We start from the raw sequence: 14016 nt of genomic DNA, 5'->3' as shown, positions 1-14016 counted from the left end.
TATGCTTTTCAACTGATATTATAAGGCTGGTAGCTGGTGTCTGTGTTTCGTGGAGACATTGCAGCCATTTTGAAAAGAAAAACGTATATTCTAATAGTATTATAATTATCAGTAAGAGGTTCAGCATAGTTATAAAATGACACTGAGATGATAAAAGTCTACTAACTTTATTAATGTTAATAATGGACTTTAGTGGAATAATATGGTGGCCATCTTGAAAAAAGGCCTCCATTTTCGAATGTTGGAAATTTAAGAACTCCCTACTGAAATCATGTATGCAAAGTTTCTTGCTTGTATCACCATTTGAAAGGTCATTTCAGTGATTGCTCTGCCAGTAGTGCTAATAATAGGTGACCATGTTTTATGGAGGTTGCCATACACTGACCCCCTGTATTTGCCAATTCCAACGCCAGAGGGTTTTTTACATAACAGACGTTAGGTTCAGCATGTTTCTAAACATATAAAAATAATATAAAATGACTAATATACAAAATTATATTAAAATACATCTCAATAATGAACCTTTGTAGGACAGTATGGCAGCCATCTTGAAAAATGGCTACCATATTGAAAATTCACGTGGTTCATTGACTGAATTTGAAGAACGCCCCGGGGAGATCATCTGTGCCAAGTTTGATGTTTATATTATCATTTGAAAGGTTCTCCCAGTTATCTGCTCTCCCGACAGTGCTATTAGTAGTTGAACCTGGTTTTTGGGAGGGGGGCCTACTTTGACCCCCATATTTGTCACACCCACCACCAGAAGCCCGTTTACCAAAACGTTTTTGTTAAGATATATGATGAGGAATACAAAAAAGCAGGCCTACATAATGTCCTCTCCAGGTGGCACTTTGCTCATTCTGAAGTCGGTCTAATATACATAGGTTTCCAACCTCAAACTGAACTAATCATCTGCTGGGAAAAAATTGGTTGCTATAATACTTTAAACAGTTATTTTTATGACAGTAGTTGTATTTTGTCGGCCCTCTATGGACAGTTCATGTCTACATTTGTTAAGCATTAGTATTATATGTGCTGAAGTAATTTATCAGTCACAAGGCTATGGAAATTATTTTCATGCTTGGTTAAACCAAGCAGCCATTTGGATTTATTTTTTGACTGTCTTTCTTATTATTAATAATGATATTAATAGATCTGTATTATTAAAATGACATTACCATAGGTTTACAATCTAAAACTAAACTAATCCATCTGCTAGCCGGAAATAGTTACTATATTAAGGACAAAAGGTTCTATGTATGACAAAATCTAGCCATTTTTAGTTTTGTGGGCCATCTTGGAAGTTGTTAATATCTACAGTTCATGTTTACATTAGTTAAGCATTATATTAAAGCAGGTTTACTAACTTAAAAGTGTTTTAAATCATTTGACAGAAGGCTGTATAGCACCTGCAATAGAGAACAATATGCTTCACATATGGCAACATTCAAACTGGCCACTTAAGTCATCACACGTCACCTTCAAAATGGTCACCGATCTTGAAATGGTTGTTATGACATACAGTACCATACAATGCACAATGCACGTGCTACTCTGCTCCACTGCAAGTGGGACTAAACACTGGAGGCGGTTGATGCCACAATGTACTCTGAAACAAAGAATTTTAAGGAAAAAGAAAAGAAGGAAAAAACTGTGAGCATCTTCAAGAAGGTGTGTACCTGTACTTCTGTGGGATTCTGTGAGGACACAAACAGCTCCATCTCGCCCTCCTCCCTTGGGACGGCCAGCGCTGTCTGGGTCTCCATGTAGAAGTGCTCCTGGGCCCCCGTGCTCACCTCCCCGCAGATTACATGGTCTGATTGGCGGAACCCCTCCTCCACGTCGCCGTGCTGCAGGACAGGCGAAAACTTGTAAAACGACTCTTTTGCAATGGAGTCCTGTAAACAAATAAAGCTTGGTAATATAAACAGCTGGTTTTGTTTATAGGTGAAGAGCCTCTACGGGATAATTTTAAATGCACTAATGACTTTTAACATTAATTTATTAATTTCAAATCAGCGTCAATGTCAGGATTTTGGTTTTGGGATCACTTGCGCCCGATATAAAACATGTAAACTTGTAAAGCTGCTACTAGGATAAGAACCTAGTACTACCAATATTAAAGTCGCTGACCCTTGTTTCTAAGAAACATCTTTTTTTTCTTTTGCATAAAATAAATGTTTAGCTGTACTAATTACCAGAAATTTAAGAAAAATATTGTAATGTGTAAGGTAACAACAAAAAGAGTTGTAACAGCTAAAAGTATTTAACATTGCCTAATAACTAGGGTCGGGGCATTAAAAGCTTCTGGCCTGATCACTATCGCACAGAATTTGTACTACCTTTATAGTAACAACACTCTCCAGTTCTTCGTAGTCTATCCTAACAATCTGCGCTGCTTTTTTCGCCAGGGTGTGAGATGTGGCAACAATCGCACCGACAACCTGCCCTTGACATGTCACCTGGAATACAAACATCACAGGATACTTCATATTTACAATTACAAGTACTGTAAAATCTAGCCGTGAGGTAAAACCATATATACTCATACTCTCTATCTCCCTCTCTCTCTCTCTCTCTCTCTCTCTCTCTCTCTCTCTCTCTCTCTCTCTCTCTCTCTCTCTCTCTCTCTCTCTCTCTCTCTCTCTCTCTCTCTCTCTCTCGTTGAAGACCACAATTTTTTGTTAATCTTCAGCTGAGATTTATGCATACCAGCCCATAGCATCCGAAATGCCCACCTATGGTTTAAAAATAAAGAAAGATACAGGTATTTTAGTCTCACGGAAATTACAATAACGGTCATCATTATAAAAGAGGACTTTTTTTTAATTTTAGTTAAATGTTTGTCATTTCATAATGTGTCTAAACTGCATGATTTTGGGTGCATTTTTGACATTGTCATTTTGACATTTACGGTATTACGTTTATAGGTCAGTACTTATAGAATGCAAGTACATATATTTTAAATCAGCATTTATTTGTGGTTTTTGAAAAGTACCTAATGACACAAAATTACACAAATCATAAAAACATGTTTGATTTTCATTAATAATTATGTTAAACTCATTAGTTTCAAATACGAAATTTACCGGAATTATACCCATTTCCGTGAGTAACTAAATGTCAAGAACATTATTTATTGATAGCACAAAAGTGGACTTTTGTTACCACCAATTTATATCCCAAACAATCAAAATTAGCCCATAAAATGATTATTTAGTTAATTGGTCTCTTCGTTGACTTGCCTTGACAAGTTCGAACCCTGGACAATGTTCACACCCATACAAACCACACCCAAGCGGGAGTTGGTGGATATCACACATATATTTATGGAAACTTTGTTCATCAAACCTTTATAAAAATTCAAAAAAAACCTCATTTGAATAAAGGTTTAGCTATTAACTTTTTCACAAAATCAGTTTCTTTGAAAATTACCCAAAATTATCACGCCCCACTTATGTCACAAGGAAAACCCGGTGTATAAATACCAAGCCCAGGCTGTCAAGTGGTCTTTTATGAAAAAGTAGGGGATTAAAGGGACATTCCTGAGTTTGCTGCAATTTTTAAGATGTTATCGACTAACAGAGACTTTTTGACGACTGTAATTACATATCAAATGTATTTATCTGCATAAAATATTAGTGGCTGTATATTAAACGTGTTTCTGATCGTTTTAATATTTGTACCAGGTTAAATTTCATTTTATTTCTTAAAACAGATTTTATCGTACGTACGAAATTACTTGAAGACAAAATCCACTTTGGGCTTCTTACAAATATTAAGACGACCAGAAACACATTGAATATACAGACACTGATATTCTAAACAAGAAAATATATTTAATATGTAAGTCTAATCGTAGAAATATTTTATTAGTTGGAAACATCTTACAATGCAGCAAACTCGGGAATGTCCCTTTAAAACGGGCTCTAGCAGACAAAAAGGTAGGTGAAAAGTACGGAAAAGTAGGAATGTTTACCAAAAAGGTAGGGATTTTTCTAATAAACTCATCACTTGTCTTCTTATTTCAATATTACTCACCGACAGAATCTTCTGGCTTGAGACATCTTGATTAGAACTTGAGACCAAATATGATCAGTGTCAGCAGGGTATGCATTTTATGGTCGCCTGGTCGTCCCAGGTGATTGAAAACAACTTCGTTACAGCGTATTATTTCGGAATGTTCAAAATCTAATGTTTATAACAACCAAAAAGTTCCATAATTGTTTTTGGAGTATTGCATAAATTGTGTCCAATAGTCCTGCGTCTGCCATCTCTGATCCTGCCAACACTACCTCCAGATCCTGAATTCTTGGAATTCAGTCCAAGCTAAATGCGTCGCTCTTTCGGAATTCTAATTGGGTCTATTCTGATATTTAGAACTGCCCAAATGTTTACATCGTTTGAACATGTGTTGTAATTATTTGTATGACAGTAATCTGATTTAAAAATAAAATGAAAATAAAGTGGTAAAAACGTGATAAGAGGTTTTAACAGTTTTTATTGTGCAGTTTGTAGTGTTATTGGAGAGCCTGTTTCGGTGTTTCGGTGTATTCGACGACTGCTCAACAGTACTTACATTTGGCAATTGCATATTTCCGACATCGTTGAAATTTTCATGGGGAAAGTAAATATGCGTCTGTCACATTCACAGGCACGATACTTCAGTAAGTCTATTTCAGGTTTGTATGAACGTTATCTGGAGTATGTGTGTTTATGGTGGGAGAGATACAGTTTCTAGTTTGGGGGACAGATTTTAAAAAATATTTATTTAAATAAAATTCGGGTGACTTACAAAATGCATGGTCAAGTCAGAATGCCGACATGACTCGCCCGAATGGCATTTAAAAAAAAAAAAAAATCCCAAGTGCATACCCTGATGCTATCCACCTAAAATGATAGCAGGAGGCAGCAAAGCAGACAGACAAGTCCAAGACATTCAATCTCAAGACTCTTCAAGAGGAATCCAGCCTAGATTCATCATAATTTCACAACATCTAAAAATATACTTAAACGATTTTCAATAATTATTTATTTATCTATTTTATTTTGTATGTCTCAAACTAAACAAGTAGGGATAGTAGAGCAATTTGATTTTTTTTTAAAAACCGCAGGAAAACGTAGGAGCCAAATGAAAAAGTAGGGAAAAGTAGGGACACTTGACAGCCTGCAAGCCTCATTACAGCTCAACTGTTTGCACTGCTGGTGACAAACCGATTGGCATTTTTAAAAGTAGCTCGTTGGCTATCACTAAGCGTAAGAATTTACTTCCTATTCCAAATAATTAGCCTTCAAACATGCATCTGTGCAAAACCAACAAGCGAACTCTTTGTGTGCCCGGGTACACTAATTGTATACTGCTACCTCTCTCTCTTTCTCGCTACCCCTCTCTTGCTTATGCATACAAATGGATGTGTAACAAGAACCCCAAAAAACCCAAAGAAACCAATATTAAGAAATAAAAAAATAATTAACTAATTAATTTAAAATAAAAATCGGCTATTGGATGTTTTGTATATCCCTGCTGGCAGACTTTACAGTCACACTGAATGAGCACACAATGCGTCTCTAGTTACTTTGTCCGTGGCGAATATGTGTTCATCAATTCCATGTAGGACGTTCTGACCGGGTACGTCCTTTACGCTAATGAAGTCCACAACACCTGCGATGCTCAGCGCCTCCGAGGCGTCCATGTTGATGATGTTGGCGTGAGTCTTGCTGCTCAAAACCAGAGACAGGAATAATTCACCTGAAACACAATAACAAACAATATGATCAACTGTTACCTTTTTTTAATTTATTATGCATTACAAATGAGATAGTGGTCAGATTTTGATTTTGATTTTGATTTGGAATAGAGTGAATCAAAAATGTACTCAAATATATCTCTTGGATTGTGATAGCCAACAACGATTTGGTTAAAGTATTCAAATAAGATTGCTGATAAATGAGTATTTATTTTATATAATATATTTATGGCAAATACAAATCCACATTTTAGTATCACGCTTGAGTATCGTGATTTGCGTTTTTAACTAGTTATATTTCTTTCTTCTCCCGTGACCATTTGGGCACGCAAGAAAAATTGTTTGCGTTCTAGGAAGAAAAAAATATTTCCAAGTCAGTTCTAAAGGTAAAATATGGACAGTGTATTTCTATTCTTGTGTATACATTTGAGGGACATTTTGTTAAGAAATGTATTTCGTTCTCTACACCCTGATAACACAGACAGCATAATATATCTTTTCTCTCAACACTCCTATAACGTCCTGTATCTATTTCTAGTCTGTGAGCATAAATCCTTGATCTCGTAATTGCCGGTCTAAAATTTGCGTTTTTAATATATGTTAGATAATCCGCAATTACACATTTGTCCATAATGTGTTTGATAAGTTGAAGTTGTTCCGATTCTTTCAGTTTGGTTGTTAGGTATTTGTTATAATTATTGTTAATGGTTGTGTTTAAGTCATGTCGGTACTTTTCATCGGGACTTCACGTGTACGACGCATGCAGGCTTACATTCAACGACATCCAGAATTTGAACATTTTAACTGTAATAAACGGGTACATCTTTTGGGCATTGGATGGGGGGGGGGGGGGGGGGGGGAGGTTTTAATAACACGCATGTAACTCGTTTTAAACGATGTATTATGGAGACCCGTCCATCGCATCTGATCGTTCAGTTGGAGAGGTAATGATATTGACAGCTTTGTCGAAGACGAAGAGCAAGCACGTGAGTTAATTATCCGTCTAGTAGCGTTATGTGACCGCTACAGACAAAGGTATAGTATTGCCAAGATAACCATATTGCATTTACTCACCTGAACTGTAACTAGATCAACTTTCCCTGACCAGTACTACCTGTTGGTGAGTTATACTAATACCTTTCAGTAGGCTGAATTAAGATCACACATGAATTTATTGTATTTGAAGTTAAAGGGCGTTAACAATAGCCAGTTACTTATATTTTGTGATGGTGTACATTTTAATGATATTTCAGAAACATTTGTGGAGCAATTTTACAAATTCCAAACATTAGTAATAATGTGGTATACAGGTGTAAACAGCATGCAGTTTATCGTGTACACTTTTGAATTGTAGTGCAACAAATTTTCTGTGTACATGCTTATTTCACAGATGATAATTTGAGCAATCTGTTGGGTTACTAAACAAATGTTAGTTTGCGCATGGTTTGCAACTGCTGTACAGAGATGCACCAATCTCATACGTATAGTAGTGGCACACTTGGGAATGGTCGTGTTGACTTTCAACATATTTCGGAATGTGCCTGTTGGCAACTGCTGTACAGAGGTGAACCAGTCTTGTCGGTACAGTAGATTGGTCATGTCACTTCATACACTTATGAGTTGCAGCACAGGGATGGCTTGATGCATATTTCGGTCTGTGCATGGTTTTCAACTGCCATACAGAGGTGCACCAATCTTGCATGTATAGGTAGTACTAAACCAAATAACTTCCGGCTGGGCCAAAGTTCGAGGTGCACCCAACTTTTGATAGAGAGAAGTGAACACCATAAGTTCTGTGATTGGTGATAAATGTGAGGCAAAAAATGTCTGCAATTTTATTTCATCTAGTACCACTGTGTCATGTAGCCTTGTGCTTGAAATCTGTAAAAAAAACGTTTGTGCGGAACTAGGGTAGTCATAGATGCTACCCGTTATCTGAGAAATGAGCAACTTGACCCCCATTTTTTTCTGATTCACTTTAAGGGTGAGGGTTGGTAGCATTCGTATCCGTGGCGTTTATGTCAATTGATACGCTGCATGTAGGAGTTTTAGCCACATGTTACTATTGTCATCTATGGCATAATGGGATTTGATTTGGTAGTATACACCCTAAACAATCCACATCACAGTTTAGATTTGACTCCATTCAACATATTGAGAAACAAACATGCCATTGCAGTATGAAATGAAATTTCGACAGTGGCGTGAGATATGTCCTGATCAACTCCAGTGGAATCAAGTAAGTCCAGAGCTATATCACGTGGCTCTAGCAGAGGGCATTAACCTTAAGTTGCACGGACCCTGGCAGTCCCGAGATAATTTCGGAGGACAAGATTCATATCATGGAACGATGACATTCTGACACATTCACGAAATACATCCGCATCCCGGCACTTCAGTTAAGTGAACGTAAGTAACAGTTGGGATAGGGTTAACAAATTGCTACGCATGTCCTCTACATGGGTTTAAATTATATATCTTTAATTTGTGTGTTGTTCCATCTCATTAGCTAGTAGAAAACATTACAAAGATCTCTTTTCTGTGTGCTAGGGTGTCTTAAACATTCATTCATTCATGTTTCCTGCATTCAGCTTTTATTAGATATGCATTATGTTTAGGTTGGTGAACTGGGAATGGGAGCAATTGTCTTCCTTATTTGAGTACTTTTGGTTTAAGGACGTACTGCTTTGTTGTGAGACATTAATGATACAATATCTGTATTGACATAATCATATTTGTCATAAGTGACCTGGGACAAAGGCCTTGGTCATATTTATGTACGTTTTATATTGTTTAACTACATGCAATGTGTATTATTAGGGCCTTTGGTTAAATGTTAATGGTCTACAAAGGAATGTACATGGATTAGGTAACTAGCATGTATGAGTTTAATATGTAAACTGTTGTGTGTCGGTTCTAATGGCCTGAGGACAGGGACCTTGGTCAATTAGAATTTTACACTAGATGGATAACATGAAATATAGTCAAGTTTGAATATTTACTTGCCACTAACAGCCCGGAGACAAGACCCTTGGCTGCATTCATTTTTGCATGTATCATTTGACGTTACTGCTTGGGGACATGGGTCTCTGTGGTATCTTTTATGTGTATTCGTCATAACATGGTCCTTGAGAGTATGTGATTAACAAAAACAAAGTTTCACTGAAAAGGCTTTGGATGGGGGTGATTTGTGTTGCACGCAAATCAGTGGCAGGTATTTGAACCCCATCTGTCATGTTCAGTAAACAATTTTGATTTTCAATGCAAAAAAGGAGTCTTTAGAAGTTTCCCCCATTTATCGTTAAATGGCATTTTTCAATTAATTAAATGTGTGTGTGTTTTATTCGCTGCCAACCCCTGCAATTAAGAAAATGACCATGGCAAAAACAAATGCTGTGGAAAAATAGTGTCGACAGCATTTTTCACGGCAATTTACCTTAACATGTTTCCAAATCTGGATTGTAAGTAAATCTGAATGAGGAGTTTGTTATTTGTTTTGTTTCCCAAAGTGACGTAACAGTTAACACGTGAAATAGTATAATAGAGTGACATGTTTGGACTTAAAATAATTATCAACCACTTTTTAAAACATGTTCATTTAAGTAATATTGCTCAGAATAAATACCTTGGATTTAATTTAATAAAAAAATTGAAAACAAAACAACCATTCAGAAAGGTTACTTTATAAATGAAATATGATTAAAATCTAGAAGATATGTTAGTTATGTTTTTGTTTTCTAAACAAGATCTAAAGTTCTACGTGGTATCTGTTAAGCGGATACTGACACAGCTGTAATTACCTTCCACAGGGGTAATATCATCCACAAAGCACGCCTCCCCTGTAGCTTGCTGATAGGCTGTTTTGTGCACGAGAGGTCTGCCTACAGCATCGGTGATTGGCTGTCCGACTTCGACCTCTTCGTACACCTGACTGCTCTTCCACTTCCTGTTGGCCACGAACTGCTGTGTGGCGCTCTCGTCAGTCGGCGCTGTGTTGTCCTCCACACCCTGAAATACACGGGGTGCTGTCATACACTGGTCACACACTGGTCACACACTGGTCACACACTGAGTGCTGTCACACACTGGGCGCTGTCACACACTGGTCACACACTGTCACACACTAGTCACACACTGGTCACACACTGAGTGCTGTCACACACTGGGCGCTGTCACACACTGGTCACACACGGGGTGCTGTCATACACTGGTCACACACTGTCACACACTGAGTGCTGTCACACACAGGGCGCTGTCACACACTGGTCACACACGGGGTGCTGTCATACACTGGTCACACACTGTCACACACTGGACGCTGTCACACACTGGACGCTTTCACACACTGGTCACACACTGAGTGCTGTCACACACTGGGCGCTGTCACACACTGGTCACACACGGGGTGCTGTCATACATGCACTGGTCACACACAGGGCGCTGTCATACACTGGTAACACAATAGGCGCTGTCACACACTGGTCACACACTGGGCACTGTCACACACTGATCACACACTGTCACACACTGATCACACACTGTCACACACTGGTCACACGTGGAGAGCTGTTATACACTAAGCACGGTCGCACACTGGTCACACACTGTCACACACTGGTCACGCACTGGGCACTGTCAAACACTGTCACACACCAGTCGCTGTCACACACTGGGTGCTGTCACACACTGTATGGTCACACACTGTAACACACTGGGCGCTGTCACACACTGGTCATACACTGGGTGCTGTCACACACTGGGCTCTGTCACACACAGGTCACGCACTGGTCACACACTGAGCGCTGTCATACACTGGTCACACACTGTCACACACTGGGTGCTGTCACACACTGGTCAATATCACACACTGGTCATGGTCACATACTGGTCGCTGTCATAAGCTGTCACACACTGGTCGCTATCACACACTGGTCACTGTGATACATTGCACCATATTACCGGCTGTAACCACACCTTAACTCATTGTACACTACAACTATGTGGTGAGAGAGAGAGAGAGAGAGAGAGAGAGAGAGAGAGAGAGAGAGAGAGAGAGAGAGAGAGAGAGAGAGAGAGAGAGAGAGAGAGAGAAGACAGATACACTCATACAGACTTACAGACATATAGAGACAGACGACAGATAGAAAGTGGGGCTAGTCAGGCCTGTAGTCAGCCATATTTGCGGGGGTGGGGGTGTGCATTGAGATATTGCATGGAACTAATTTTATATCATGGGTGCCGAAGGCACTTGAATCGAGTGCCCAAAGGTCGCGAGTGAGCTAGGGTGTTCGGGAGAATGCTTCCCCGGAAATTTGTTAAATGTAGATGCTCAGAGGTGCATTCTTGAGCTATTTATGATGGGTTTTTAATATTTTATTTCAGGTATTTTGAGGTCGTAGCGTGTACATTTTTTTATAAGACTTTAAGAGCAGCAGTAAACTAACTACATTAAATGTGTGACACGTTGTCTTGTTACATTACTGTAAAACCGTTAACATTGACGAATAATGTACTTAATTGAGTATATTGCATATGTGTATGGGTAGAAGAAACGTAAATATATGTAACGTGTGTATGCTTACCAATGTGTTTCAATTTTCGTACGGGGCATAGCTTTCGTTTTTTATTTCGTGTATTGACGGCATCGGAATCGCTTTCGTGAATAATATTTAAGTCAGTTGCTCCCCCTTGATTGTTAATTCGAGAAGGTATTGCAATCGAAGTTTCACCAATGACTTTATTCGAGACATCTATGTTAAACGTATTTACGGTACCGGTACTAATCACATGCCAGACACGGTTTGAGTTGAGAACGCATTCGACAGAGCAAGCTGTTAAATAAATTAATCTCTAAACAACACGCAACTATAAAAAGCAATTCACCGAACGCAACAAAGTCAACAGTGATATTTAACTGACATATTTATTTCTAGGGTGATCGTAGTTGATCAAGATATTTCGTAAACGTGTTTATTTTATTGACCAGTTATATTATATTTTTTTTTTTTCGTAAGAAAAGCGTCCATCGTTTGGCAGGTCGTCCCATGATAGTCGTAGTTGTGAGTCGACAAAAGAGCGCGCCACAATTACTTACATGATAGACTGGTTCTCAATTGAATATAAACATAACGACGCCTTGTAATATCATTCGTGTAACATATGTACCATTTTAGGCCAAAAAATATTTACGAAATTTCCGAACGCTGAAATTAATATTTGAGCTTCTACAGTGACGAGCCAAATAATATCAGAGGGCGGGCTTCCAATAATGGTTCCGAATAAACTAGCATTTAATACAGCCATCTGTTAGGGTAAACGTTAAAATACTTACAATAAGAAATAAAAAGCATTATACATTTTGGGCGAAACTCCAATTCTCGTGGAGGGTGCGTTCGCACCCGTCGCACCCACCCCCACCCCACCCCACCCACCCCGGCTACGGGCCTGGCCAATTAGGATCAGGAAAAGTAGATTCATCAGCAATTAATTATGCAATCCACCATAATTCAAGGAAGCGCTCTACCACTGAGAACATCCAATCCTGCGTTTAAAGGAACAAAGTCACATTTGGGTATTTTAGTATTTCTACCTAAATAAAATAGTGCCCCCACCCCCTGCTTCCTACGCCAGTGTAACCTACAACCGAATTATTCTTAAATGTAATTATTACGTATATTATTCTTGTATTACTTACCAGTGTAATTGTCAGTTTTGATTTCACTCGCAAGTAAAACTTGAAGAAGAAGCTCAGAGTAAGCGTTTTTCTGAACTGCACCATTCCCCCAGGTGCGTCTGGTGTTAGCGGAAGATCGTCAGCGAGGAGCGAGCACGCTGTACTGACAAGGTCACTATCCCAGGTACTGCGCCAAAAAAACGAAAACCACGATTACTTAGCCATCACACTCGCTGTAGACAACTATAGGAAATAGTTTGTCACCATAGAGGCTGATCGGAGCTGAAATTTTGTGTACAGATGTATCATGTACAGTTACAGATCAATTATTGACTTTCATGGCAATTTACCAATTTTTCACAAACGGTACAGCCATGCACATTTCAGTGTTACTTACATGGGAATTTATTTAAGGGTTATAAATCTGTCAAATATTAAATGTATCAATATTTTAAAAGGGTTGTGGTCTTTGAAATTGGGAGCCCGGTAGGGGACATGTTTTGCTTTAGGAGTATTCTCAGAATGTCTGTTTCAGTAATAATCCTTTACTAATAAACTAACCGGACGTTGTGGGTTAAAGGTTGTATCTTCATGTTATTTGTTATGATATATATATATATATATAAAAACATTTTGTAATTAATTGTCGAAAATAAATGCACAATTTCAGTCTTATTTTGTTTAGTACACAATTATTTACAAATAAAATCAAGAAAACATATTTTGTTCTACATATATCAATGGTATTTTGAATACGAACGATATTTCGAATCCTTTTACACAACCGATTTTAGAATCAATCTGAGAGAATTGCTTGATGTTACTACGAGAGACTAAAATTATTTCTCTCCCTTCTTATTTTAACAGACTACTATAAACAATTTTGTGTGTAACATCTCCTGATGCTAGAGTAGTTACTAACCTGCCACGGAGTTTTTCTGTGGTGTTGGTTGCCATGACAGTGACTGGCGCCATCCCACCAAATGCCAGTGCCATGTCTTTGATGATGTTGGTGTCGTCGTGAAACACGACCTTCATTGCAGCATTGGCTACAGCAATGTCGTCGTCACGCCGGTTGGCCTGCTTAAACGCCGAGAAATATTCGTTCTACAACGAAAATGAAAGCATTGGTAACCGAAAAAAATGTATACATTAATTATATTATGTGATTTCAGTAAGCATGAGAGCAGGATTTACAAAACATGTCTCAAGTCACGTGATTGTTTACCATCAATTACTCTATAGCTTTTCTCCATTCTAACAAGTACTAAGAAACAAACTGTATAGCACAGATTGTGTTACGTGCTTTTCAGTCTGCGAAGAAAGCATACGTACATTGTATGCAGCAGTAACCATCATTATGGATGTAGTAGAACAAAAAGATAAACATATTGGTAAAGATGGTAAAGTTTTAATACATATTTTAAATGCATACTCGTATTTTAATAATAAAATGTTTTATAAACAGAGCAAACCCTAATATTTTGTATTTGTTAGCGGATGTTCTAATTTACTAGTAATACAAAACATTTACCACTTTCCATTATCATTTTAAAGTAAAATAGACATGAAATAATAATAAATGTATATAATCGT

General features: G+C 38.0%; 1 protein-coding gene across 2 annotated transcripts in view; it reads right to left on the bottom strand.

Moving 5' to 3' along the window:
• The window catches only part of LOC121370649 (xanthine dehydrogenase/oxidase-like), a 104053-nt gene that overhangs the window by 57659 nt on the left and 32378 nt on the right, over positions 1 to 14016 (bottom strand). For both annotated transcript variants that reach the window (XR_005957711.1, XM_041496028.1), the window contains exons 14-19: positions 13343 to 13527; positions 12442 to 12607; positions 9548 to 9755; positions 5577 to 5749; positions 2343 to 2462; positions 1680 to 1898 (exon numbers count right to left, since the gene is read on the bottom strand). Coding sequence is in view for 1 of the 2 variants with exons in the window: in XM_041496028.1 (XP_041351962.1) it covers positions 1680 to 1898; positions 2343 to 2462; positions 5577 to 5749; positions 9548 to 9755; positions 12442 to 12607; positions 13343 to 13527 (1071 nt within the window). In the remaining variant the exon portion in view is untranslated. The remainder of the gene's footprint in view (positions 1 to 1679; positions 1899 to 2342; positions 2463 to 5576; positions 5750 to 9547; positions 9756 to 12441; positions 12608 to 13342; positions 13528 to 14016) is intronic.

Source organism: Gigantopelta aegis, chromosome 4 (assembly GCF_016097555.1).
Source record: "Gigantopelta aegis isolate Gae_Host chromosome 4, Gae_host_genome, whole genome shotgun sequence".
NCBI lineage: Eukaryota > Metazoa > Mollusca > Gastropoda > Neomphalida > Peltospiridae > Gigantopelta > Gigantopelta aegis.
The sequence above is the reverse complement of the archived record's forward strand: the minus strand, read 5'-3'. Positions and strand labels throughout refer to the sequence as shown.